The following is a 26,501-nucleotide window of genomic DNA, read 5'->3' as shown; positions in this document are numbered from 1 at the left end:
TACATTCATTTTAACTGAGCACCAATGATGCGTATCTATAACCCTACCTATTCAGGAGGCTGAGATCTGAGGATTGCTGTTCCCAGCCAGCCTGGCAAGTACAGTCTGTGTGACTGTTTTCTTCAGTTAATTAACAAAAAGCTAGGAGTGGAGGTATGACTCAAATGGTAAAAATCTAAGGGACAGGGCAGCCCCGACTTCAGGCCCCAGTAGTGGCACAAAACAAAACAAAAACCTTGATTTTAATTTAGAACTGCTGATTGCTGATATATTTTGTATGACATTCATCTGTCTTGAGAAAAAAGGAGCAAGACATGGTTATTTTTTATTTATTAAAAAAAATGTTTATGCTACGTAAGAATATTTACTTAATCAAAGGCTACAGTTTTGTGATGCCATTTCTGACTCAGGATACAGTACCTGATTTTTAATATATGTATATGGTATCTGGTTACCATGACTATAATTTCCATAATTTTATACCTATCAATTTTTAAATTGTATTTTATTGTCAAGATAATGTATAGAGGGGTTACAGTTACATTTGTCAGGTAATAGGTACATTACTTTTCCAACCTTGATACCTTCTCATGGTTTTGTCTTCCTTCCCCCCTTCCATCACCAAGACATGATTATATAAGCAATATCAGGGCTGGAAATGTGGCTTAGTGGTACGGTGCTTGCCTAGCATGCATGAAGCCCTAGGTTTGCTTCCTCAGTACCACCTAAACAAACAAACAAACAAAGCTGAATGTAGCATTGTAGCTCAAGTGACAGGGTGCTAAAAGAAGCTCAGGGTCAGTCTGCACCCAGGCCCTGAGTTCATGCTCCAGAACTGGCCAAAAAAGAACAACAACAACAATAACAACAACAACAAAAATCAATATATTAATTAAGGATGCATCTTACCTGTAAGTATGTCTCCAAACCTTGTCGTCGTTGCTCTAAGACTTTGGGGACCCAGTTCCTAACATGCTTTGACGGGATTTCTGGAGTTTTTATACATTTCTTAAGCTATAGAAAGGAGAGAGAAAGAAAGAGAGATAGAGATGTATTAATTATAATGACATTATTCAGGAGAAAAAAATGGCCAATAAAAGCAAGTAAACCATTGCTATAACCCATGGGGGAGGGAACAGAACAATTATACTGACATACTATCAGAAATTCTCTACTTAGCTGTTCTCATCAGGTCTGAAAATTTATTGGTATTAACATTTCAGAATGCAATAATTTTTACATAAAAATTGACCAAAAGAGAGAAAAAGAAATATAAAGGTAAGGAAAAATTTCTTTATTTTTAGTAAAATTAATCTGGGGAGGCAGGTTTCCTGGCATGTGCCTATAATCCTAGCACTTGGGAGGCAGAAGTAAATTCAGTACAACAAAATTTAGTTTGAAGTCTTTTTCTAGATTAAAAAGTTCTACTATAGCTTCCATGCTGGAAGCTCACGTCTGTGATACTGGTGACTCAAGTGTCTGAGATACGAAGATAAAAGCTCAAAGCTAGCCCAGGTAGCAAAGTCTGTGAGACTGTTATCTCCGATTAGCCAGCAAAAAGAAGTGGAGGCATGGCTCAAGTGGCTGAATGCTAGCCTTGAGTGACAAACCTGAGATAGCACGCAGTTTAAACCCCAGTACTTACACACAAATACAAATACACACACACACACACACACACACACACACACGCATGCACGCACGCACGCACGCACGCATGCACGCATGCACACATACACACAGATTATATCACTGTTGCTTTTCTTATGGTAACAATTTCTAGGCAGGTTTAAGCATAACTATTTTGACCAGTATCAGTAAACAAATCCCATTCCAGGCCGGCTGATATAAGTGAAGCATACTAAGTGGAGATAAATGGAAATTAACCAAAAACAAGCACATACTATCATCATGTACGATCCTTAGCTTTTCTTATTAGCATCCACAGAAACACTCAGGGAGATACTACTTCTAAACATGAACAAGATTACTTCGGCCAGTAGCGTGCCCTAATGGTAGAGTGTTTCCCTAGCATGCACGAAGCCCTGGGTTTGATTCCTCAGTACCACATACACAGAAAAAGCTGGAAGTGGTGCTGTGGCTCAACTGGTAGAGTCTTGGCCTTGACCAAGCCCAAGGACAGTGCATAGGCCCTGAGTTCAAGCTCCAGGACTAGCAAAAAAACAAACAGATTACTATGAAAAAAGAATAATCAGTAGAGTGCTAGCCTTGAGCAAAAAGAGCCCAGGGACAGCACATAGGCTGAGTTCAAGCTCCAGGACCAGCTAAAACAAAAAAAAAAGAAGAAGAAGAAAAGAAAAAAGGAAACACGATACAGAAATGAGAAAAGGGATTAACTAAGTATAGACTACAGTAAGTGCAAAACCACAAAGGGAATGAATTCAGTAGGTTTAGGATTAAAATCAGTTAAGTATAGAATTAAGAATAAACACACTTTCAAATGACAAAATAATTTTTTTGTTCAAATTAAGAACCTACTAAGTCTCATTTTTGCTAGGGAAGCACTTTACCAATTGAGTTATGTGTCCAGTCTTCTCTTCCTCCCTCTCACCCTCTCTTCCTCTCCTTCTCTTCCCTCCTCTCTTCCTCTCCCTCAGTCTTTCTCTTCCCCACTATGCCTCCCCTTTAGTTTTTTAATGTAAAACCTCTGACTTTTTGCCTGCCAGCCTTGGACCATGAGCCTCCTATCTCTACTTTCCAAGTATCTACGAGTACAGGCATGAGCCACCATACCCAGCCTGGGGGAAAAAATGCAGCTGTATTAGCAACCACACTACCAATCATGAAAGAGAGAACAAAAGCATATTCAGACATTTAAGAACACAGTTTACTTTCTATGCCTTTTTTGACACTGGGTTTGAGGATGGAATCCCAGGAAATTGGGAGATTAATCACAGAAGAGAAAACATGGCATCTGTAGGTGGCCCAGAGAACTATGAGCCTGGACTGGAGAGAGGCAGGAAAACTGAGCCCAGAAACCTTTCAATTTGTGCAAAAGCACTATTCCTTCAGCAGCAGAAAAAAAAGAAGTCTCACGGAAGATAGGGTAAGACCCCTACCCCCCAACACATACACACACCAGAGAGACAGCAGAGGCCAGATGGTTAGGGCCAAAGAGACAAGATGGTGATTTGGATCTCAATTTCAATTGGAAGTCAACTGAATGGTTAAAGGGAAGGATCTGATATAACTGTTGTGTTCAGAAACCAAGCTAGAGCTGGGGGAGGTGGTGTATGCCTGTAATTCCAGCACTCAGAAAACCGTGGTAAGAAGGACTATGGATTTGAATCCAGGCTGTGCCCCATAGTGAGACCCTGACTTCAAATACTGTCAACCTAAAAAAAGAGAGAAACTAAGTTGTGTTCTCTGAGCCAAGAAAACTGTACTATAGAAGGTTTAGTAAGACAGGGCTCCAGCTGAAGGAAATGGATGGACCTTTAACAAATTACACAAGGTGAGGTAAGGCAAGCTCAGAGAGACAAATGGTGCATGTTTTCTCTCATATGTGGGTCTAGGTCTCAAATATCACTGGACATGATAACCTGTACAGGACGATACTCAGGGGAGGAACTCATGAGTGTGACTTCTCTAAACATTTAAATACTGTTTACTGAAATAAGTTACAGGACATGGAAACAAAGCTGTGTTGTTTTCATTGTTACTGCTGTTTTTGCTTTTTTTTTTTAAAGTTCATTTAGGGACTAAAGGGAGACAGAACTAGAGGGTGAACAAATACTGATATAGTATGCAATGAAAAAAATGAATTATGCAACTTTGTGAGTTGGCAGACATGGGAAGCAGAAACCGAGGGAGACAAAGAAGGGGTGACATTGTCCAAAAAGAAATGTATTTATCACCTGACTTATGAAACCTTCACACCTCTATACAATACTGCAAGAGCAATAAAATTGTATTTAAAAAAAAAAGGCTGGGTGCCAGTGGCTCACACATGTAATCCTATCTACTCAGGAAGCTGAGATCTGAGGATCGTGGTTCAATGCCAGCCAGGACACAAAAGTCTGTGGGACTCTTATCTCCAATTAACCACCAGAAAACCAGAAGTGGTGTGTGATGGCTCAATGTGGTAGAGCTCTAGTCTCAAACTGAAGAGCTCAGGGACAGTGCCCAGGCCTGGAGTTCAAGCTCCATGACTGACTAAAAAAATAAATGAAATAAAGCTCTATGGAAGTCCACATGAAAAATGATGGCGCTGGAGAGGGTACACTGGTGTGCAGGGACAGAAGTGGGGGCAAGGGTGTGGGTGCTCAGTCAAGCCCATCAGGATGATTTCAAGACAGACCTCCACTCATAATCTCTTCTGGCAGCCATATTGTGGGAGAATGCCAGCCCTGAGGTAAATGGGAGACCCATTAGTTACACTCCAACATTCACAGTCTCTGTCCTTTATGGAATACCAACTCCCAGTTTGAGGTTGAACATATGAGCATGCAGAATTAAGAATACATCTTCCAGTCTCTTTCCCTTTCAGGCTCTGGGCCGCCATGTGACCTAATTCTAATTCCAGGTAAAAAGATAGATAGATGGACATGGAACTCTCATGGCAGGGAACTCCTGAAGGGAGGGGCTATTTCCTTCCTGCTAGCTAAAGTTCAGAGCTGTAGCAGCCACCTTCTGCCTTTGTGGCAGAAGCCACTTCCTGAGAATTGTAAAGTAACAAGAGCCTGGGGTCCTTGATAACCACCAAATTCCCTCACCAGCCCATTGCTAAAACCATTACTAAGGTTTTAGAGTCATTCTCAGCCAAATCTCACCCTGCAAGAATAAATTACATGGCTGCTTTCCAATATCCATTTTTTCTTTATGTGAAAAAAAAGCCACAACAGTAAAACAATACCATGCCATGTCTAAAACTTGGTTTCCTAAGTTCCTCTGTAACCATATGGCCCTGTACAGTTGTTAAGAAAATGTATTACCAGCCGGGTACGGTGGCTCACACTTGTAATCCTAGCTACTCAGGAGGCTGAGATCTGAGGATCGTGGTTCAAAGCCAGCCTGGGCACAAAAGGACCTGAGACTCTCCAATTAACTTCTAGAAAATGGGAAGTGGGGGTTAGCCTAAGGGTAGGGTGATAGCCTTGGGCTGAAGGGCTCAGGGACAGCACCCAGCCCAAGTTCAAGCCCCATGACCCACAAAAATAAAAATAAAAATAAAATGTAGTACAAGTTTCTACTTTCCCAGAAAAAAAAATCCCTATTTCTCCTCTGCCTCCCCCTCTACAAAATTACAAAAACTGAGTGTTGGGCTGGGTTGGGAGACTGGAGGAGAATGATAAAATGATAAAAATGAACAATGGTAAATAACTTGGCTCTTGGAGGGCCAGGACAACTGGACACACACACACACACACACACACACACACACACACACACAGAGTAGCAGCCTATAATTGCAGCTACTACAGAGAATCAATGTTCAAGGCGAAAAAGTTCCCAAGACCCCGCCTCGAACAACAGGCGGGTGCAGTGGCACATGCCTGCTATCCCACCTACAGAGGATGGTCATTCCAGGCCAGACTGGGCAAAAAAAGCTGGAGAGACTTCATCTCAATTGAAGGAAATGAGCATGGTTCTACATAGGGCATGTAGTGTTAATAAGTCTGGCCTCAGCAAAATTTATCTTAAAAATACCCAGAGTTTGCTGGGCATGGTGGCTCATGCCTGTAATCCTAGCTACTCAGGAGGCTGAGATCTGAGGATCGTGGTTCAAAGCCAGCCTGGGCACTAAAGACTATGAGACTCTTATCTCTAATTAATCACTAGAAAACAAGAAGTGAGACTGTGGTTTAAGGAGTAGGGTTTAGCCTTGAGCTGAAGAGCTCAGGGACAGCTCCCAGGCCCAGAGTTTAAGCCCCATGACCACAACAACAACAAAAAATGTCCAGAGCAAAAAGAACTTGGATGTATGGCTCAATATATAGAGTGCCTGCCTCGAAAGCACAAGTTCACACACTAGCACTGTTCGAGAAAAGGAATTTTCTGGCTGGGAGTTTTGGCTAGTGCTCGCCTAGCATGCACGAAGACCTGCATACAATTCCTCAGTACCACATACATAGAAAAGCTGGAAGTGGTACTGTGGCTCAAGTGGTAGAGCACTAACCCTGAGAAAAGCCCCCCAAAAAGAATCTTCTAATAGTAAGGATAACTCGAATTAAATTACCCAAGACCTAATTTTGAATATTGAACTAGAACTTGGTATTAGTGAAGTTCCAGGGAGAGAGATTAAGGACAAAGGAGCTGGCCTGAGAATGAGAAACTGAAATGTCCTAGGTTTATTTGAACACATCTGAGCACAAACGGAACTCTCCCCAGCAGGCACAGACACCATGAGCAGGGTGAGAATGGCTATCATGAAGTTTCCTTAGGGGAAAAATTAAGAAAAAAAAAGGCTAGCTTAAGAAAAAAAGCTGGGGGTTTGAAGTTGATAAGATAGGGTTATGTTAGATGCTAGGGAACCTCCAATCCAGGATCGAGGACTGGTGGCTCACCAGAAGAGGAACCTATGATTTAAGTAAGGATCTTCCTGGCACCCATGGCTCATACCTAGAAAAATCCTAGCTACTCAGGAGGCTGAGGTCTAGAGGATCAATATTTTCAACCCAGGCAGAAAAGCACACAAGATTCCCATCTCCGAAACAGTCAGCAAAAAGCAGCACTGGAGGCATGACTTGAGCAATAGAGCATTAGTTGACCAAGCATGGGACTCTTAAGTTAAGCCTAGATACAAAGGAAGGAAGGAAGGAAGGAAGGAAGGAAGGAAGGAAGGAAGGAAGGAAGGAAGGAAAAGGAAAAAAGGAAGGGAAAGGGAGGGAGGGAAGCAGGAAGATGGAGAAAGGGAGGGAAGGTATCTAAATAGGTATCTAAATTGTTATGGGATGGGCCAGTGTTCCCATAAGGAAGATGAGGAAGTCAGAGAGGGATGTGTGGGCTGGAAGCAGGGGCGGGTGGGGGGGGGGGTCTGCTCTGAGGATGACAAGTGTTAGCCACACCAGCAGCTACCTCTGGCCGCCTTCTAGAGTTTCCCAGATGTGCAGGCCTGGAGACTCATTGAGAGTAAGTCACAAATATATGAAAGTGTAGCTTTGGCTCAAGTGGTAAAGCATCAGCCTCGAATGAAAAAGCTAAGGGATAGCACCCACACCTTGAGTTAAAGCCCAGTGCCAGCACCAAAAAAATAAGAAAAATAAACAATGTACACAAGAAATACGAATGAATGCTCTTAGAACCATCAACTGGAGTCTCAGCAGACATAACACAAGCCACATACAGAAAAGAGAGAAGAAAAAAACAAAATACCAAGTTTACCTTTTTGTGCAAGGCATGAAACTCGCTGTATCTTTTCTCAACAAAATGTTTTCTTCCATTCATGAGTACTTCTATCTTAAACACCTAAAAGAAAATTAAAACGAGATTAATCCTACTGGTTCAGAACCTTCTGCTGTCTGATGGGGTAAGTTTGTGACCATGATATATTTCATGCCTTTAATTACCAGAGCTGATTCCTGAAAGCTCAAGAGACCTTGGTCCAACAACACTGATTAATGAGCACTGAAACCAAACGCTCACAAATAAATGACAGCCTTCTCCAACACTTTGTCTGAAAACAGGGGGATCTGAACACCCCAAAATGCTACTTGGTGTTTTGATCTGGTGAATATTCTTCTCCAAAAGGATTTCTCCAAATGAGTGAGCTGGCTGAGCTGGCTAAGGACAGAACAGAAGCCTGACAGAGCAAGCCCAGGCATGGGGCTCTCACCACCGGGATTTCAATTCACATGCAGCCACGTGTCAGTTACCCAACGATCATGCAAACGGTACAGCAGTTAGGTTAATTCCCTCTAACCTGCATATTCATCTCTAGTCACAGCTGGGCTGTGCAGTTTGCAAAAACAGAGGAAATGTAGTAAGGCTCATTTTCCCCCCATGACGTGAGTGACAGCTTGTGTTTCTATCTCCAGGAGGTTGAAAGGCCACATGAAAGGGCTCTAATTAGTAGGCGCCAACATGACATTTTCTTGATTCTTGGGTCAGTGGGTCAAGACTGGGAAGAGGGAATGAGAAATATTGTGAAATGCTCATGAAAATATAATGTTTGGGTTGGGACAGGGGAGGCTTAGCAGGTACTCTGGTGTTGCAAGAGTTTACATCTGATTCAGTGTTGCTAAGTGAGAATTTGTAAATGCCAAGATGAAAGGATTATTTTGCTAAACCTAATTTCTTGTGTGCTGCCTTGGCCCCCTCTTCCCTCCCACCCCAGGGGAGCAAAAAGGGGTGTGTGTGTGTGTGTGTGTGTGTGTGTGTGTGTGTGTGTTTAAGTTAGGGTCTATAACTACTCTCATCTGTAACTCAGTATGAAGGCCAGCCTGGCTTTGAACACAGGGTCCTCCTTTCTCAGACTCCCAAATACTGGGATTACAGGTCTGCCCTAACATGCCTATGTAATTTCTGTTTTGTTTTTTTTTTCCTTGTGCTGGTCCTCAGGCTTAAACTGGATGCAGTCCCTAAGCTTATTCTTTCTTTTGCTCAAGGCTAACTCTCTACTACCTCAGACATAGATTCACTTCCAGGTTTTTGGTGGTTAACTAGAAGAGGACTTCCCTGGCTGGGCTGGCTTTGAACCTTGATCTTCAGATTGCAACCTCCTGAGTAGCTAAGAGCATTACAAGTTCATTGGTATTCTAATTCTGGGGGTTTTGTTTTGTTTTGTTTTGCATGTTCTGGTACTTGAACTCAGGGTTTGGGCCCTGTCCTTGAGCTGCTTTTACTCCAGGCTAGCACTTGAGCCACAATGCCCCTTCTGGCTTTTTCTATATATGTGGTACTGAAGTATTGAACCCAGGGTATCATGCATGCTAGGCAAGCACTCTACCACTAGGCCAAACTCCCAGCTCCAAATTTTCTGTTTAATTTTCCTTTTGGAAAACAAAAACCAAAACAAACAAATAAAAATCCCAGAAACTGTAGATAAAGATCATAGAACATTAAAGTGCAGAAAACATGGTTACTTTGCATAAGAACAACAGAAATAAGAGCTCTTACTACCAAACAGATAAAGGTAAGACATTTTTAGTATGAGAATAGATCCCTCTGACTTAGTATTCCTGTCTGACACATAAATATAACCATAGCAGAAGACCAGAAATCATCATCACACATTAAGCTTATTTGTGTATTTATACCTCTTTGAATTAGAAACAAGAGCTCCATGGCATGCCGCAGTTTTAAATCAGTAGGAAAAAATTACCGATTTAGTAAATGTTATAAAATTAATATTCAGCTTAAGAAATCTCTACTTTCTATTGGTGTATTCATGTAACTATTTCCTTCTAGGAACATATACAGTGGAAACCCATGGAATGAGTTATTCTGATCAAAATATATAAGATGAGCCAGGTGCTGGTGGCTTAAATCTGTAATCCTAACTACTCAGAAGATCACAGTTCAAAGCCAGCCTGGGCAGGAAAGTCCAGATCCTGAGTTCAAGCCCTATGACCACCACCACCAGCAAATAGATAGATAGATGGATAGATAGATAGATAGATGGATAGGCCACAGAATCCAGAGGACAAGGAAAAGGATGAATTGGAGGGGGGGTTGTTGTTGTTTTGAAACCCACAAGTTTAAATCTGTTTATTTATTTATTGTGCTAATGCTGGTGCTTGAACTCAGAGCCTCTTACTCTCACTTGGCTTTTTTGCTCAAGTTTGGTACTCTACAACCTGAGCCACAGCACCACTTCTAGCTTTTGGTGGTAAATTGGAGATAAGGGTCTCACAGACTTTCCTGCTAGCACTGGCTTCAAACTGCAGTCCTCAGATCTCAGCTTCCTGATTAGCTAGAATTACAGGTGTGAATCAATGGAGCCCAGCTTACAAATTTTAATTCTTTTTTTTTTTTTACCAGTCCTGGGGCTTGAACTCAGGGCCTGAGGACTGTCCTTGGGTCTTCTCAAAACTAGAGCTCTACCACTTGAAACACAGCACCACTCCAGCTTTTTCCTATGTATGTGGTACCGAGTAATGGAACCCAGGTCTTTGGGCATGCTAGGCAAGCACTCCACCATTAGGTCAAACTCCTGGCCCCTACAAATTTTAATTCTTAAGAAAATATTTGCACAGAAAATGGAGAGACCAAGGGTGAACAAATGCAGCTTTGGTACTCACCAGCCACTACATTGAAAATGAACTACACAGCTTGTGGGTAGGGATGGGTGGGGGAAAAACTGTGAGAGAATGAGGGAAGGAGTGACATTGTTTAAAAAGAAATGCACTCATTACATAACTATAACCAAACCATAACCCCTCTGTACATCACCATTATAATAACTATGAAATTATTTATTTATTTATTTATTTATTTATTTATTTATTTATTTTGTCGGTCATGGGACTTAGACTCTGGGCCTGGGTGCTGCCCCTGAACTCTTCAGCTCAAGACTGCCACCCTGCCCTTGAGCCACAGCCCCATTTCCTGTTTTCTAGTGATTAATTGGAGTTAAGAGTCTCAGGGTCTTTAGTGCCTGGGCTGGCTTTGAACCTTGATCGCCAGATCTCAGCCTCCTGAGTAGCTAGGATTACAGTCATAAGCCACCACACCCTGCTGAAAAAATTATTTTAAAAAGAAAATATTTACCAAAGTTTCGTTCTCCCATTCCTTAACTCTGATGGTTTTTGATCACCTATCCTGTGCTTGACCTAGTTTAAGTTGCCTGTAGTCTGTCACAGAAGTAACACTCTGAGCCCAGTCCTCACTAGATTTTTTACTCCAGTACAGGGAGCAGTAAATAACCAATGAAGAAAATAATGGCATTGTCTTATTAAACTCTTCATTCATTACGTGAGAGATCTGAGGATAGAGCCAGGTAAGGGAACTGGAGTGTCGGGGAGAGATGGCTGCCTACCACTCCAGACTGCTACATAACTATGAAACTGTGTCACAGCATCATCTATAGGTCTCTTGTATTTTCAATTCAAGTTAAGCCACTTTAAAAAACAAACAAAAAATATTTACACAACTACACAGCTTTAAATATTAAGTTTATTTATCAAAAAAAGCTTACAATTTTTTGTATTAAACTAGTTTTCAGTATTAAACCCCTGAATCTTTGGCATCAGCATTTCTGAACCCAAATGTAAGGAGCTGAAGAGAGGCAAAGGCCACTCGAAGAGCTTCTTGCATTGATTTCTTTTACCCTAAATAAAGAGACTTTCTAGTTATATGATATATCATAATCATGCAATTTGTCTGACTGCTTTAAAAGAAAAAAACGATGGAGTCAAGAAAAGCTGTTTGCTGGCAAAAATATAACCATTGCAGAGTCTTCCTGTGGGTGTTGTTCTTATAGCTTCCTTTTCCTTGGCACTATGACATATGTAGTCTCCAGGGAGAAAATGACATGTTCCCAGGAGCCCGCACCAAGTCTAAAGTAGCTGACACTGAAAATTTCCACACTGTCCAGTACAGGCCAACTAGGCCTTTCCTTCCAGCCTTCCCTCTAGGCTTAATATCTTATGAATTAATGCCTCTAAGTGATTATTCTTTCATTTCTAATGTACATATGTATATACGTATGCATGCATGCATACATCTATGTATACATGTATATATACATGTATATGCCAGTACTAGGGCTGGAACTCTAGGCCTCAGCACGCCCTTTAGCTTTTCCTGCTCAAAATTGATGGCGTGCCACTTAGACCACAACTCTACTTCCAGCACTTTGCTGGTTAATTGGAGGTAATAGTCGGATGGCCTGCACTGCCCAGATTGACTTTGAACCATAATCTTCAGATGTCAGCTTCCTGAGTAGCTAAGTTGCAGAGGTGGAACATAGGTGCTGGGGCTTCACCTGTTCTTAATGTCCCAGCATTCTCGTCCTCACCATGGCTGGTGAAGATTTACAGTATCCTTCCAACATGGACACAAAACCATTTCTACAGAGGCAGGGTGCCTGGTGCTCAGAGACAAAAAGTCCACCCAATTCAAACAGCTGATGGGAGGAAAGAAAAGGTCCACGAGTATAGTACATGAAGGAATTAATCTGAAGATACAGATAAAGAACAGAAATGGAGCTGGGTGTCTGTGGGTCAGACCTATCTGCCTAGCCACTCAAGAGTCTAAGACTTGTTGCCCGAAATTCAAAACTAGCCTGAGCAGACAAATCCAAGAGACTCTTATCTCCAATTAACCAGGAAAAAAGTTAAAAGTGATGGAGTTGTTCAAGTGGCAGAATACTAAATTCAAGCCCCAGAACTAACCCATACAAAACCAATATAAAATAGCATGAGACTACCAATTTAGCTTCTCCAGTTTCTGGATATTTCCTCTACTACCAAACAGACGTAGCCAATGAGTATTAGTAAAAGGTTCAGCTCTGCCAGGTGCCTGGGGTTCACACCTATAATCCTTGCTACTCAGGAGGCTGAGATCTGAAAATCAGGGCTCAAAGTACTTCAGGCAGAAAAGTCCATAAGACTCTCATCTCCAATTAACCACCAAAAAGCTGTAAGTGGAGCTGTGGCTCAAGTGGTAGAGCACTAGTGAGGTAAAAAGAGAAGAAACAGCACCCAGGCCCTGAGTTCAAACCCTAGTCTCATCACACACACACACACACACACACACACACACACACACACAACTCAAAACCCTCAGAAGGCAATCCCTGATGGTATGACACAACGACACACAACACCAGGCCAGGCCCATACACACATCTTCTTGTCAGAGTTGTTGGAAGCTTGTGATAAGACTGCACACAGGGCTGAGAACTGCAGTTCAAAGCCAGCTCACACACTAAAGCCCATGAGACTCATATCTCTAATTAACCGCCAGAATTGTGCTGCGGCTCAAGGGGTAGGGCAGTACCCTTGAGCTGAAAAGCTCAGGGACAGGGCCCAGGCCCAGAGTTCAAGTCCCGTGACCAAAAAAAAAAAAAAAAAAAACCTGCACACAGAAAGGGCTCAACGAGCCCTGATAGATATGAGGTCTAAGGCCAGAGTCTACCTGCAGGGACTCTGGGGCTTCACAAACTACATGGCTTCTTTCTTTTGGCTTCTGTGCAAAAATCCACTCTCTCTGACAGATGAAGAAAAACCAGTGTGGCTATTTTATCCAATTAAAATTATGATATCAACTATTTCCTAATATCTAAGCAATGCTCACTTAATCTGCTATTGGAATCTCTTTTCAAAATAAGTTCTACAATATAATAAACCTAAAACGATCCATTTTCCTAGCCCTGATCAGCACCCCACCAAACACTGCAGAAGCCCTCTAGCCATTTTCCTGCTCAGGCTTCTTTCTGATTGCAACATATGACACCCTCCCACACCCCAAATGAGTTTGGTACTTTTTCTTATTCAAAGATATTCTCACTTCATTAACAAAATTCTTTATTTTCTACTTCTTTGTTAGCATCTAGGAGAAATTCCTGGCTTGAACAGATTCAAATGACTTGTATTTAAATCAGAACTGGACTTTCTTGTGTCACCAGGCCAATTTCCATGAAATCTCTCGGAGTTTCTAGGCTTCCATAAAAGGCGGACACGGCCGCCCGTCAGGCCCAGGTTTGCCTCTTTGTACCAACAGTCCAAAACAGTTTTCCTGATCTGTTTCAACTTGAAGTGTTGTCAATATATGGATTGTCTTGCTTTCTAATTCAGTGAAAAATCTAGTTTTCCATTAGTCTCTGCCTTTCTAATTTTCGATACAGCTTTACTAAATGTAATTATTAAAGGCAGATTCAAGAAAGCAATTACCGAGCTATTGGTTTGTATCTCTGAAGTCTTAATAAATGACCAAAAGTTGTACTTACCGGAAGAGTATGAAATACATTTTTCTACAGATTAGACCTGCATGCCCTCAACCTTGTATAGACATTAAAAACAAAGTATTAAGTGCTGCCCCTTATATCACATGTTTTAACCCTCTTTACACTTCGTTCAATGGCAGTGCCAGGACTTCATAGAGCTTTATGTGGCTTCTGCCACATCTCCAACAATCTACTTTCTGATCTTCCTCTGGCTTGGGCAGATATAGTGAATCTGCTTTCTCCTTTCAGGTCAAAGACATCTGAATGTTAAAATAGATGCTTGTAGCACTGTGTCCACTCTAACCCTCTACGAAATACAGATTACTTTCCTAATCCATGCTAGAATTGGTTCTAGACCTGGGACAGAGTAAGACGTTGTACAAATTTGGACGGATGGCTTCAGCAGACTTAAAACTTGGTAAAGAAGTCAAGCATTGGTGGCTTACACTTGTAAGATTCACTTGTAAGATTCAGGAGGTCGAGATCTGAGAATCCCAGTTCAAAGCCAACTGGGGCAGAAAACTCTGTGTGACTCTTTAACTACCACTAAAGAGCTAGAGGTGGATCTGTGGCTCAAATGGGTAGAGCATCAGCCTTGAGTGGACAAGCTAAGGAAGGGCACCCAGGCCCTGAGTTCAAGCCCTAGTATGAGCACATAAATAAAGAGGAAAGAAACTGTAAAGAGAAACAGTCAAGTAAATAGGATCAATTACAAAGCAATGTGAGAAAGTTCTATCCCAATGGTATAAGCCAAATTATCTTCTAAAAAGTCCTACAGCTTTAGTGTACACATGGTTTTACTCATTCCACGGTTATAATTTAGTTCTAGCTGTAGCCAAGTAACAGACCATCCATTATCGAGCTACTCAACAGTAGTCCTGGGAGAACAACAAACGGAATGAAGCCGCGCGGCCCCTGTGATGTGCTCCAAATTCCTCCATGGAAGCCTGGCTCTTGTGTGACTCCACCCAGATATGGGCTTACACATTCCTTGAGGAGTATATAAGGTAAAATGAGTGGCCCTCACTTGACAGGACCAGTGTCCTTCGAGGGAAGTGACACCAGGGCTCTAGACTTTCCAGGATGTTGAGGGAAAGCCACAGAGAGGTGAGTGCAAAAGAAAGCCACAGAAAGGGCAGCCTGACCTTGGACGTCTGGCCTCCAGAACAGTGGGAAAAGGCTTCTTATTTTTTTTGATCAGGTGTTGATGGCTCATGCCTGTGATTCTAGACTCAGGAGGCTGAGATCTGAGGATCACAGTTAGAAGAAGTCAACCCAGAGCAAAAAAGGCCCTAAGACTCCATCTCCAAAATAATCAGCAAAATGCTAGGCTCAACGCATGATTCAAATCCTAGATCCCCAGCCATGAACAAGCACAAGGCCCTGAATTCAGAACTCAGTGCTGGCAAGGGGGTGATGGAAGGGAGAATGATTTCTGGAAAGTTGGCAGGTTAGTGGTCTGTCCTCTTAAAGACATAATGGTTGACTTAAAAAATTAGGTGTGGGAAAAATGGCATAGGAGCCTTCATGCCTGTGACCTTTTCTATTCCCAGTCTTGACTGCTTACATAACATCTCTTGGTTTGTCAGCCTTATTCAAAACAGCCTGTCTTTTGTCTTGAACTGCAGGTACTGTAGGTACTGCAAGCACTTCACGTCCTCTTACTTTCATTGACCTGATATGTGAGCCATGGGGCTTCATAATCTAGGCAAAGGGGCCAGGAGTATGGCCTCGTGGTAGAGTGCTTACCTAGCATTCATGAAGCTCTGGCTTTGATTCCTCCATACCACATACACAGAAAAAGCCAAAAGTGGCGCTGTGGCTCAAGTGGCAGAGTGATAGCCTTGAGCAAAAACTGTCCAAGGACAGTTCCCAGGCCCCGAGTTCAAGCCCCGGGAATGGCAAAAAAAAAAAAAAAGGAAAAAATTAATTAATTCTAGGCAGAGCTATTCTTACACAGCACTTCAATTTTAGGATAAGCAAATCACCACCATTACTGTGTGACGACAAATCTGTGAACCTGAAAATATACTATAGTGTTCTCTTTGTTTTGGTTTGGTTTTTGGTTCATCCTGAGACTTGAACTCAGGGCCTAGGAGCTGTCCCTGAGCCATTTCGCTCAAGGCTAGCATTCTACCACTTGAGCCACAGCTGCACATGTGGCTTTTTGGGGGTGCTTAATTAGGGGTAAGAGACTCAGGCTTTTCTGCCTGGACTGACTTTGAACCTCATTCCTCAGATCTCAGCCTCCTGATTGGCTAGAATCAGAGGCAGGAATTATCAATCTCCAGCTAAACCCTGTTTTTTATTTTTTGGTTTTTTTAAACATCTTACAACTGAAAGCAAGAGAAGAAAAGAGATATGCAGTGAAGCAACAGGCAGCATGCTTATCACTATGGAGAAGTTAAAAACTTACATAGTAGGAATATAGCAAATCACCAGATAAAGGTTTACTGAGCTCAGCTCTGGATACCGGATCTTAAGATAACTGTCAAATGAGAGCTCTTCCCTGGAGGAGCCCAGGACTCCTCTCTTCCCAGAGAAACTGAACAAGATGTTGACCTTGCCTGAGTACTCACCAAGGAATTCCAGACAAAATAAGTGGTTTACAGATCCAACAATAGAGTTAAAGCTGGTTAGTTAGTAAATGTTCTGTATAGTCAAGAACTGAGAAGAAAGATCATGGCATAGTATGCTATCCAGGCATACTGAGCCTGCATTCCACAAATCACCTACCAGGTAAGGATAACATGTCTCTGGGCAGCTTCTAGGCAAAAGGGTTACTACAAGTCTAGTCACTGGAAGGTGTAACAAAAAAAAAAACACATCCACACCACTGCTGGTAGGTATGACGTATGAGCCAATAAGAACAGAAGGGTTGGTAAACAATGTAACTAACTGCCATGCAATGCATGGTGTTTACTGTCAAATGATAAGGATCCCAGATTGAATATTCAAGATAAAACCTTTGATTGCGCCTGGCATGGTGGCTCACGCCTGTAATCCTAACTACTCAGGAGGCTGAGATCTGAGGATTGCAGTTCAAAGCCAATTCGGGCACTAAAGACCGTGAGACTAATCTCCAATTAACCACTAGAAAATAGAAAGTGGGGCTGTGACTCCAAGGGTAGGGTGGTAGCCTTAAGCTGAAGAGCTCAGGGTTAGAGCCCAGGCCCAGAGTTTAAGCCCCAGTACTGTGGCAGGGGGAGGGAGGAACCTTTGACCTTTGTAAGGATGGAGCAAGATGAAAAGAAATTTTAAAAAGGTTGTGTTAGCTGGGTACTGGAGGCTCACACTTTTAAGCATAACTATCCAGGAGGCTAAGATTTGATGATCGCGGTTCAAAGCCAGCCTAGGCAGCAAAGTCCCTGAGACTCTTATCTCCAATGAATCACCAGAAAATAAGAAGTGGCACTGTGGCTCAAAGTGGTAGAGCACTAGTCTTGAGCTGAGGCGATCCGGAACAGTGTCCAAACCTAGCGTTCAAGCCCCACAACCAACAAAAATGAATAAATAAATAAAACAAAAACAGAACCGGTAACTTGAGAGGACGAGTGGGGTTGGAGAGATGGGGGGAGAAGAATGGAAGGGGAAACTGATCAAGATGCATTGTATTCATATTGTGACATTTAAATTAAACTCCTTTGTACAGCTACTTAAAGAAAATAAAATATTAAAAACAAAATTCCCCTTTACTTTAAAGATGTTGTTTCTAATACTTTACTTTAGTATATTGTAATGATACATCAATTAAAAAGTAGACGCATCATATAATAATTAGAAAGCTGGTAAACGGTAAGAAAGAAACTGGGCAGTTGACATTTTAGAAATGAAGTCAGTGGGGCCTGGAGTTTGGCCTAGTGGTAATAGTACTTGCCTAGTATGCATGAAGACCCGGGTTCGATTCCTTGGTACCACATATATATATATATATATATATAGGCTGGAAATGGTGCTATGACTCCAGTGGTAGAGCACTAGACTTGAGAAAGTCCAAGGACAGTGCTCAGGCCCTGAGTTGAAGGCCCAGGACTGGCAAAAAAAAAAAAAAAATGAAGTCACCAAGGATGGGCTTGATAGTACACATCTGTAATCCCAGCTCTCAGAGAGCTGAGATAGGAGTCAGATGCTGGTAGCTCATGCTTGTAATCCCAGCTATTCAGAAGGCTGAGATCTGAAGATTACTATTCTAGGCTAGCCCAGGTAGAAAAGTTCACAAGACTCTAATCTCCAATAAACTATTCAAAAAAGGAAGGAATGAAGGAAGAAGGGAGGGAGGGAGAGAGGGAGGGAGAATGAGAGAGAGAGAGAGAGACAGAGACAGAGACAGAGAGAGAGAGAGGAAAGACAACCAACATAATGTAATGTTGTCACTGCACAGAACATGCCTTAAGTGAGCCATTCCTTCAATACATTATGAAGTGGTTTCCCTGGGTCAGATCCTGATCCCGCAGAGGGCAGGAAAAGAGCCAGGATGTCTCCCTATGCCCCAGGAGACAAAGATTAACCAAGGATAAGTACATGATGACTGCAGAGAGGGCTGGAAGGAAATGTGCATAGTACCCAAATGTCATCTGAATGGAGAAGCTTAGCAAGGATGGACCCCCCCAGACTGTGTACATGCTGATGGCCCAGCCAGGCAAAGGCACGTGGCCTCGTGTGCACAGGCAGGCTTGGTGCCTACCCTGATGGGTCTTTCCACATTGTTCCCCAGACTCCTAATTTATCTTTTTGTGCCAGGGCTTGAATTCCTGACGTTGTTCTCTTGCTTGGCTTTTTCACTCAAGGCTAGTCTTGTACCACTAGAGCCTCGTCACCACCTTGAGCTTTTTGCTGGTTAACTGGAGATAGGATTCGCAGACTTTTCTTGCCTAGACTGGCTTCAAATTGTGATCTTCCAATCTCAGCATCTTGAGTATCTCCAGTTACAGACATGTACTGCCAGGATATACTTCCGAATTAATCTCTATAGAGGTAAAACCTGAGTTCAAATTTCAGTTTTATCATAGCCTAGTTATATGACTTATCATGTTATTAAACTTGCTGAGCACCATGCTTGCATCTGTTAAATAGAAAAAATGTTATTTCAGCCAGGCATGGTGACTTATGCCTATAATCCTAGCTACTCAGGAGGCTGAAATCTGAGGATCAAGGATCAAAGCCAGCCCGGGCACAAAAAGACCTAAGACTCTTATCTCCAATTAACCTCCAGAAAATGGGAAGCCGGGCTTGGCTCAACGATAGGGTGGTAGCCTTGAGCTGAAGAGCTCAGGGACAGTACCCAGGCCGAGTTCAAGCCCCATGACCCACAAAAAAAAAAAAAAAAGAAAGAAAGAAAGAAAGAAAGAAAAGAAAAAAATGCCATTTCCTCTGTGGGAAGTTAATCTTTATAAAACATAGTATATGGGATCTAACATGTAGTGAACATTTAATAAATAACAGCTACTGTGCTGTGAATGACACTGAAACTGTTTAAAATAACATTTAATGAAATTTTTAAAAGCCTTTCATTCCAATACATCTAAATGCCTTTTTTTCCCCTAGCTTGGTAATGAAGACTCTAACTACCATATTCTTAGTACAGATCTCCTCTGGCTACATGGCCCGAAAAAAAAAAATATTTCCTTTTCCAGTATGAAAGATAATTTCACATGTCGAAGAATTTAATGTTGTTTTATAATTTAGTATTTCAGATAGCTAATACAATCATATAGAGGGGGTTGTTTGAGGGCTTGAACTGTAAGCCTCTCCGTTTTGTTTTGTTTTGCTTTGCCAGTCCTGGGGCTTGAACTCAAGGCCTAGGCACTGTCCTTGGGCTTTCTCAAGGCTAGAGTTCTACCACCTGAGCCACAGCATCATTCCTGGCTTTTTCTGTATCTGTGGTACTGAGCAACTCAATCAAGGGCTTCATATATGCTAGCCAAGCACTCTACCCCTAGGCCACACTCCTGGCTCTCACTTACTCTTGGTGTTTGTTTGCTTGTTTAAGGCTGGCACTCTACCACTTGAGCCCCCAGCTCCACCTCCAGCTATTTGATGGTTCACTGAAGATAAGAGCCTCAAAAACTTGGAGCCAAGAGTCTCAAAACCTTTTCTGGGAAGGCTGACTTCAGCCTGCAACTCTCAGCTCTGCCTCCTCAGGGGCCACGTGTGCTTGGCCTATCACATGGTCTGAAAGCTGCAGTCAGGGAGGCTCACAGTTAGCCAGCACCCCATAAATGTCTTTGGGGCTTTATCTCTTTCTGGACAGACCAACTTCTTTAGGCACAGTTTTAGCAATGGCTGGTCCCCAAAATGAATTAGAAATACAATATTTTCATCTGCCTCAATGATTCTTAAAAATGAGTATCAGTGGGGCCGGGAGTTTGGCCTAGTGGTAGAGTGCCTGCCTAGCATGCACGAAGACCCAGGTTCGATTCCTCAGTACCACATACACAGAAAAAGCCAGAAGTGGTGCAGTGGCTCAGGGTAGAACACTAGCCTTGAGGAAAGTCCAAGGACAGTGCTCAGGCCCTGAACCCAAGCACCCCCCCCAAAAAAAAGAAAGCATCAACTTATAATTTTTGGTAGAATTTACACAAATCAGCTATATAATCACTATGCTATAAATCCAATGAATAATTTTCCCCTTAAATGATAGTGGGACATCTGTTTGTCCTGGTTTTGCCATACAACTGGATCATCTTCTTTCGAGTTTACATAGGAAAACTGCTGGCCACTCCCAGACCCAAAGAGATGTCAGCTGTCAGCCACGTGGGTCCATACGCCATTTCCCTCCCTCTCCCACCCCACCCTGGGTGTGCTGTCAAGTTTCTAGTTTCTGACGTGCATGTACATCACTCAATGACATCTGACAGCAGTGAAAGGCCACAGAAAACTGCTTATTGATCAGAGCAAAACTAGTTGACGGAACAGATGAGGTTGTATCACAGAAATGCAGCCACATTCGGGTGCTGACATTTGGCTCCCTATACACCCGGCCTAATGGAATACAACTTCATTACATCATGCCACTGGTTCTGACAGCCTGGAGCCCGACTCCTGCCTGTTTTGTCTATGCGGTGATAAGGACAATCTATTTGTGCTAGTATCAGGGAATCACTAACCTGATTTGTTCATGAACACTTGCAAACTACTTGTGAATGTGTCCTGACAAATAGACCAAGTGATGCTGAAATCTCAATTCTACCAAAATCTAATTGTGCTGTCTGGTAAGGAAAAAAAAATACCATTATCATATAGAGAGTTACACATGCTCCACTGAAAACTTTTATAGAACTCTGGAAAGGCATTTAAAAGGGTATTGCTTTGATCTTTTGCTCTTTTTTCCCCAACAGAAAAAGAATTTAAAAAAAAAAGTGCTAATGAAGTACAGGTAAAACTTGCCTTTTTTCCTTTCTTTTAATGTTTGTTGGTCCTGGGATTGGAACTCAAGGCCCTTAGCTTTTGTGGCTCAAGGCTGGCACTCTACCTCTTAAATCACAGCTCTACGTCCTGCTTTTAGGTGGTTAACTGAAAATAAGAGTCTCATGAACTTTCCTATCTGGCTTCAACCTATGACTGCTATGTCCTCTCCTGAGGTCTGTCAGATGGGGCGCTCTCTCTCTCTCTCTCTCTCTCTCTCTCTCTCTCTCTCTCTCTCTCTCTCTCTCTCTCTCTCTCTCTTTCCCCCACCCCCAGTCCTGGGCCTTAAACTCAGGGCCTGAGCACTGTCCTTGGGTTTTCTCAAGGCTAGAGCTCTACCACTTGAGCCACAGCACCACTTCCAGCTTTTTTCTATGTATGTGGTACTGTGGAATCAAACCCAGGTCTTCGTGCATGCTGGAAGTTCACCCTGAATGAACTGTTGAACTGTTACCCTGGTGCCACTTAAATTATTTCCTGTAGCGCTGTGGCCTCATTCCATGGCGGGCAGTGGGAAAGAAGGAAGAGCTTGGTGTGCAGAATGACGGGATCTGGACCCCACCGCTCCCACTTACTGTTTGACCTCTGTGGATCTTATGAAGACACTGAGTGTAAGAACTTTAAAGAGAAGGGAATACAGTTGTGAGAGTGCAATGCCTTATATAGTAGTGTCCAAAAATTAGATAAGGTTTAATAAATGTTAGTCATTATGATTAAGCTCTTCCCATCTGCCTACATAGACCTCAATTAAGGCAAAGAAAAGACAGCCAGGCACTGGTGGCTCATACCTATAGTCCTAGCTATTCAAGAGGCTGAGACCTGAGGACTCCAGTTCAAAGCCAGCCTGGGCAGGAAAATCCATGAGATTCTTATGTCCATTGACTAGCAAAAAGCCAGAAGTAGTGCTGTGGTTCAAGTGGTAGAATGCCAGCTTTGATTGAAAAGCTAATAAGTAAGAGAAAGTGCCCTAGCTCTGAGTTCAAGCCCTAGTACAAAACAAAATAAAACCCAGAACAGTAATAATAAAAAGATACAAGTGAAAACCCAGCAGAGAAGTCCCCAGAGTGTTTATTCCGGATACATGAAAAATTTCAAGAGACAGTTTTGCCATAAACTTGCACAAATCACACCATATAAAATCCTTCACTTTTTGGATTTTGAGATCAGTAGAGGAGAATCTTCCTTTTTCAGTCACCAAAATATGCCTCAGAGCACCAAGTCAACCCTCGGTGGCTGCAGCTCAGCTCCCATGTACTTGTGTCTCCTGCCTTTCGTGTTCTAGATCTCCTTGGAAATCACTCACTCATTGAATCATTCACTCTGCTGTTCTCCCAATTAATAAGGCCCATAATGACAAGAAGACAGGATAGTGACATAGAGTATCTAGGGACCCACAGGTAAACCCACACCACCCAGGTATCCAGCCACAGCTGTCATCGCCACCATTTCTTTCAAAACCATGCCAGAGCTGAAGAACCAGTGGCTCACACCTAAAATCCTAGCTACTCAGGAGGCTGAGATCTGAGGATTGCAGTTCAAAAGCAGTCCAGGCAAGAAAAGTCTGTGAGACTCATATAGCCAAGCAGCAAAAAGCCAGACAGGGAGATATGGCTCAAGTGGCAGAGTGCCAGCCTAGAGTGAAAAAGCCAAATGAGAGTGCAAAGTTCTATGTTTAAGTTCCAGTACCAGTACACACACACACACACACACACACACACACACACACACACACACCTTACACTATTTCAAGTTGGGTAAGTCACATGATCATAAGAATGCTGTGAAATACACCCATCATTCAGGTTCTGTCATCTCGAAGCGCTTTGTAACATAGAATGTCTGTGAGCCACAGTTTTATGTGTATTTGTTTCACTTGTTTCTGTTTTATGTTCATACTCTCTAATGAAACTATTTCTCTAATTCAATCTGTGGTGCCTAATTAACTTCTTGCCAGGTAGTGGACTCTACTTCTGACCATGATTCAGTGGATTGGAACCTACCTGACCCACCTGAATTTCAGAAAAACGTAACAAAACAAAACAAAACAAAAAAAACACGCTTTAAATCTAAACATATCCACTTATTTGTATGCTTTGTATTCAAACATATACACTATTTTCCACAGTGATTCCATAAGGAATCCTGTCCACTTACTGGTCTATGTGTTTTATTTGATTCGGTCTGATAGGTATATAGTAGCATCTCGTGATGGGGTTTTTTGTATTTGTGTGTCACATGCGGGTATGTGCCCACAATGGTACTGGGGCTTAAAATCCGGGGCTAGGTGCTATCCCTTAGCTTCTGCACTCAAAGCTGGTGCTCTACCAGCCACAGCTCTACTTGCAGCTGTTTGGTGGTTACTTAGAGATAAAAGTATCATGGACTTTCCTGCCCCAGGTTGGTTTTGAACTATGATCCTTGAGAATCTAGGAGTATGGGAGTGAACCACTTAATTTATATTTTGTAGGTTACAGTTCACGTTTTCTTTTAATACTCCATAGCTACAATCCTCATCTCCACGTGACTACTCCACCCTCACTTTTCTACCTTTTCCTTCTTCTCTACAAGGAATGAACTTCTGGGCTACTCTTCAAACTTTCCATGTACTCTTAAGGCACTCCAGTAAAACTTCCTTCATATTGGAGTCCCCATATGATCACTACTCAATGTGAAAATCGCCATCACACCTGCAATCTTACACTCAGGAGGACTATCTGAGTTAGAATGAGAGATCTTAAAAATGGTGCAAGCAAACGTGGCCAAACCCACTGAATCAGTAGCATGTGTCTCTCTGGGCCTCTGATAGAAGGATTACCCAGCTTGGTGGCAGATGACTCCAGCTTCCGGGGAAGAACTTGGCTCTCACAGGCTGTATCTGCCAGGAGCTGGGGCCTCTCACAGTGTGAAGCAAGGATCCACCCATGACACACTGACTATCCCTCAACCCCTTCCCATTCTTGGCCTCTGGCTTCCCCCAGGTATTGCTCATCACTTCAGAGTGCAAGTAGAACGAATTCCTATTTAAAATAATAATAATAATAATAATAATAATAATAATAATAATAATAAGGCTCAGAGTGTGGCTTAGTGGTAGAGTGTTTGCCTAGCATGCATGAAACCCTAGGTTTGATTCTTCAGTACCACATAACAGAAAAAGCTGGAAGTGGCACTGTGGCTCAAGTTGTAGAGGACTAGCCTTTAGAAAAAGAGGCTCAGGGACAGAGCACAAGCCCCAGGCCTTGCAAAAATGAAAATAAATAATAACAAGAACCACATTCCAATGGCTCATACCTAGCTGCGAAGGAAAGAAGGAAGGAAGGAAGGAAGGAAGGAAGGAAGGAAGGAAGGAAGGAAGGAAGGAAGGAAAGAAGCTCCTGGCTTTTTTTTTTTTGCCAGTCCTGGGCTTGAGCTCAGGGCCTGAGCACTGTCCTTGGACTTTCTCAAGGCTAGAGCTCTACCACTTGAGCCTCAGCACCACTTCCAGCTCTTTTTTCCTATGTATGTGGTACCGAGGAATCAAACCTGGGTCTTCATGCATGCTAGGCAAGCACTCTACCACTAGGCCAAACTCCTGGGCACATGGGTTTTTTTTTTTTTTTTTAAAGCTAGGTTCCATGAAGTTAATTCAAAGTTAAAAATAAAATTAACCTTAGATTCATTATCAATGAAATATCACTCTTACATGTAAAAAGGCAGAGGCGCCAGTGGCTCATGCCTACAATCCTAGCTGCTCAGAAGGCTGAGATCGGAAGGTCATGGTTTGAAGCTAGTCCAAGCAGGAAAGTCCATGAGACTCTTGCCTTCAAGGAACCACCAAAAAGCTGGAAGTGGAGCTATGGCTCAAGTGGTAGAGTGCTACCCTTGAGCAAAAATGCTAGGGATAGTACATAGATAGTTCAAGACCCAGGACCAGTATTTAAAAAGGAAAAGCAAAGATGGACGTAGAATAGTGGTTACTGGTGTTTGAGTAGGAGAGGAGGGAGAGGCTTCGTTGGGCAATGGGTGGATACTGGGGTACATCTGGCTTTTTTAGTTGATGCTTTCTGGCAATTTGAGTTAATTTTAAAGAGCATAACAAATAGGATTAAACACATTAAGCCAAATTTCCTGATGATTATGTAAGTTACCAGGAATAAAATAATAGAAGAAATCTGTTCTATCAGTCAATTGCTTACATCCTAAGCCTATGCAATTATACATTTTTAGAAAAGGCATTTAGTCATTTAAATGAACTTAAAATAATTAACATACTTTCCAGAAATAGTAGGCACATGGGCTCATGTGTAATACTAGCTGCTCAAGAGGCTGAGATCCGAGGATTGTGGTTCAAAGCCAGCCTAGACAGTAAAATTTGTAAGACTCTATCTCTAATGAACTTCCAAAAAGTTGAAAGTGATGCTGTGGCTCAATGGTAGAGATCTAGTTTTGAGCAAAAAAGATCTCGGGGACAGTGCTTATGTTCTGAGTTCAAGCTCTAGGACACACCCACAAAATAATAGGGGAGTGAGGAGTTTTGCCTAGTGGTTTAGTGCTTGCCTAGCATGCACGAAGACCTGGGTTCAATTCCTAGGTGCCATATACATAGAAAAAAGGCAGAAGTGGTGCTGTGGCTCAAGTCTTAGAGCTCTAGCCTTCAGAAAGCCAAGGACAGTGCTCAGGCCCTGATTTCAAGCCCCAGGACTGGCAGAAAGAAAGAAGGAAAGGAGAAAGGAAGGAAGGAAGGAAGGAAGGAAGGAAGGAAGGAAGGAAGGAAGGAAGGAAGGAAGGAGAAGGAGAGAGAGAGAGAGAGAGAGGAGAGGAGAGAAGAGAGAGGGGAGAGAGAGAGAGAGAGAGAGAGAGAGAGAGAGAGAGAGAGAAGATATGCTGAGTGCTTTGCTTCATCAACCCATCTCAAACTTCTCTTATTCCAATGTTTAAAACTGTATTACACAAGCTAAGTGTCCTCAAATTGATGGGTTAATAAACAATGTGTGATACCTATACACAATGGAATACTATTTCACCATGAAATCCAGACCTAGTATGGTTATGCACACTTGTAATCCCAGCATCCAGACAACACGATGGATGGACCTAGGGAAGATGATAAGTCCAGCACAGAAAGATAAAGACTGCAAGACCCTGCTCAGAAGCAGGGAGAGGAGGGAGAAGGTGGGAAGAGGGTACAGCAGGAAGAGTGGGGAGAAGGAGGGAAAGGGGGTACAGGCTGTTGGGGGGGTAAAGCTATAACCCCATAGGAGCCAAGAAT

At 42.5% G+C, this 26,501-nt stretch overlaps 1 protein-coding gene across 1 annotated transcript in view; it reads right to left on the bottom strand.

The window, feature by feature from the left end:
• Snx24 (sorting nexin 24) overlaps window positions 1-26,501 on the bottom strand; it is a 129,579-nt gene that overhangs the window by 62,738 nt on the left and 40,340 nt on the right. The window contains exons 2-3 of the mRNA XM_090339685.1: window positions 7,345-7,428; window positions 910-1,014 (exon numbers count right to left, since the gene is read on the bottom strand). Coding sequence (XP_090195811.1) covers window positions 910-1,014; window positions 7,345-7,428 — 189 coding nt within the window. The remainder of the gene's footprint in view (window positions 1-909; window positions 1,015-7,344; window positions 7,429-26,501) is intronic.

This window comes from Megascapheus bottae, chromosome 10 (assembly GCF_031878675.1).
Source record: "Megascapheus bottae isolate mThoBot1 chromosome 10, mThoBot2.hap1, whole genome shotgun sequence".
NCBI lineage: Eukaryota > Metazoa > Chordata > Mammalia > Rodentia > Geomyidae > Megascapheus > Megascapheus bottae.
This window is presented reverse-complemented; position numbering and strand designations above follow the sequence as displayed.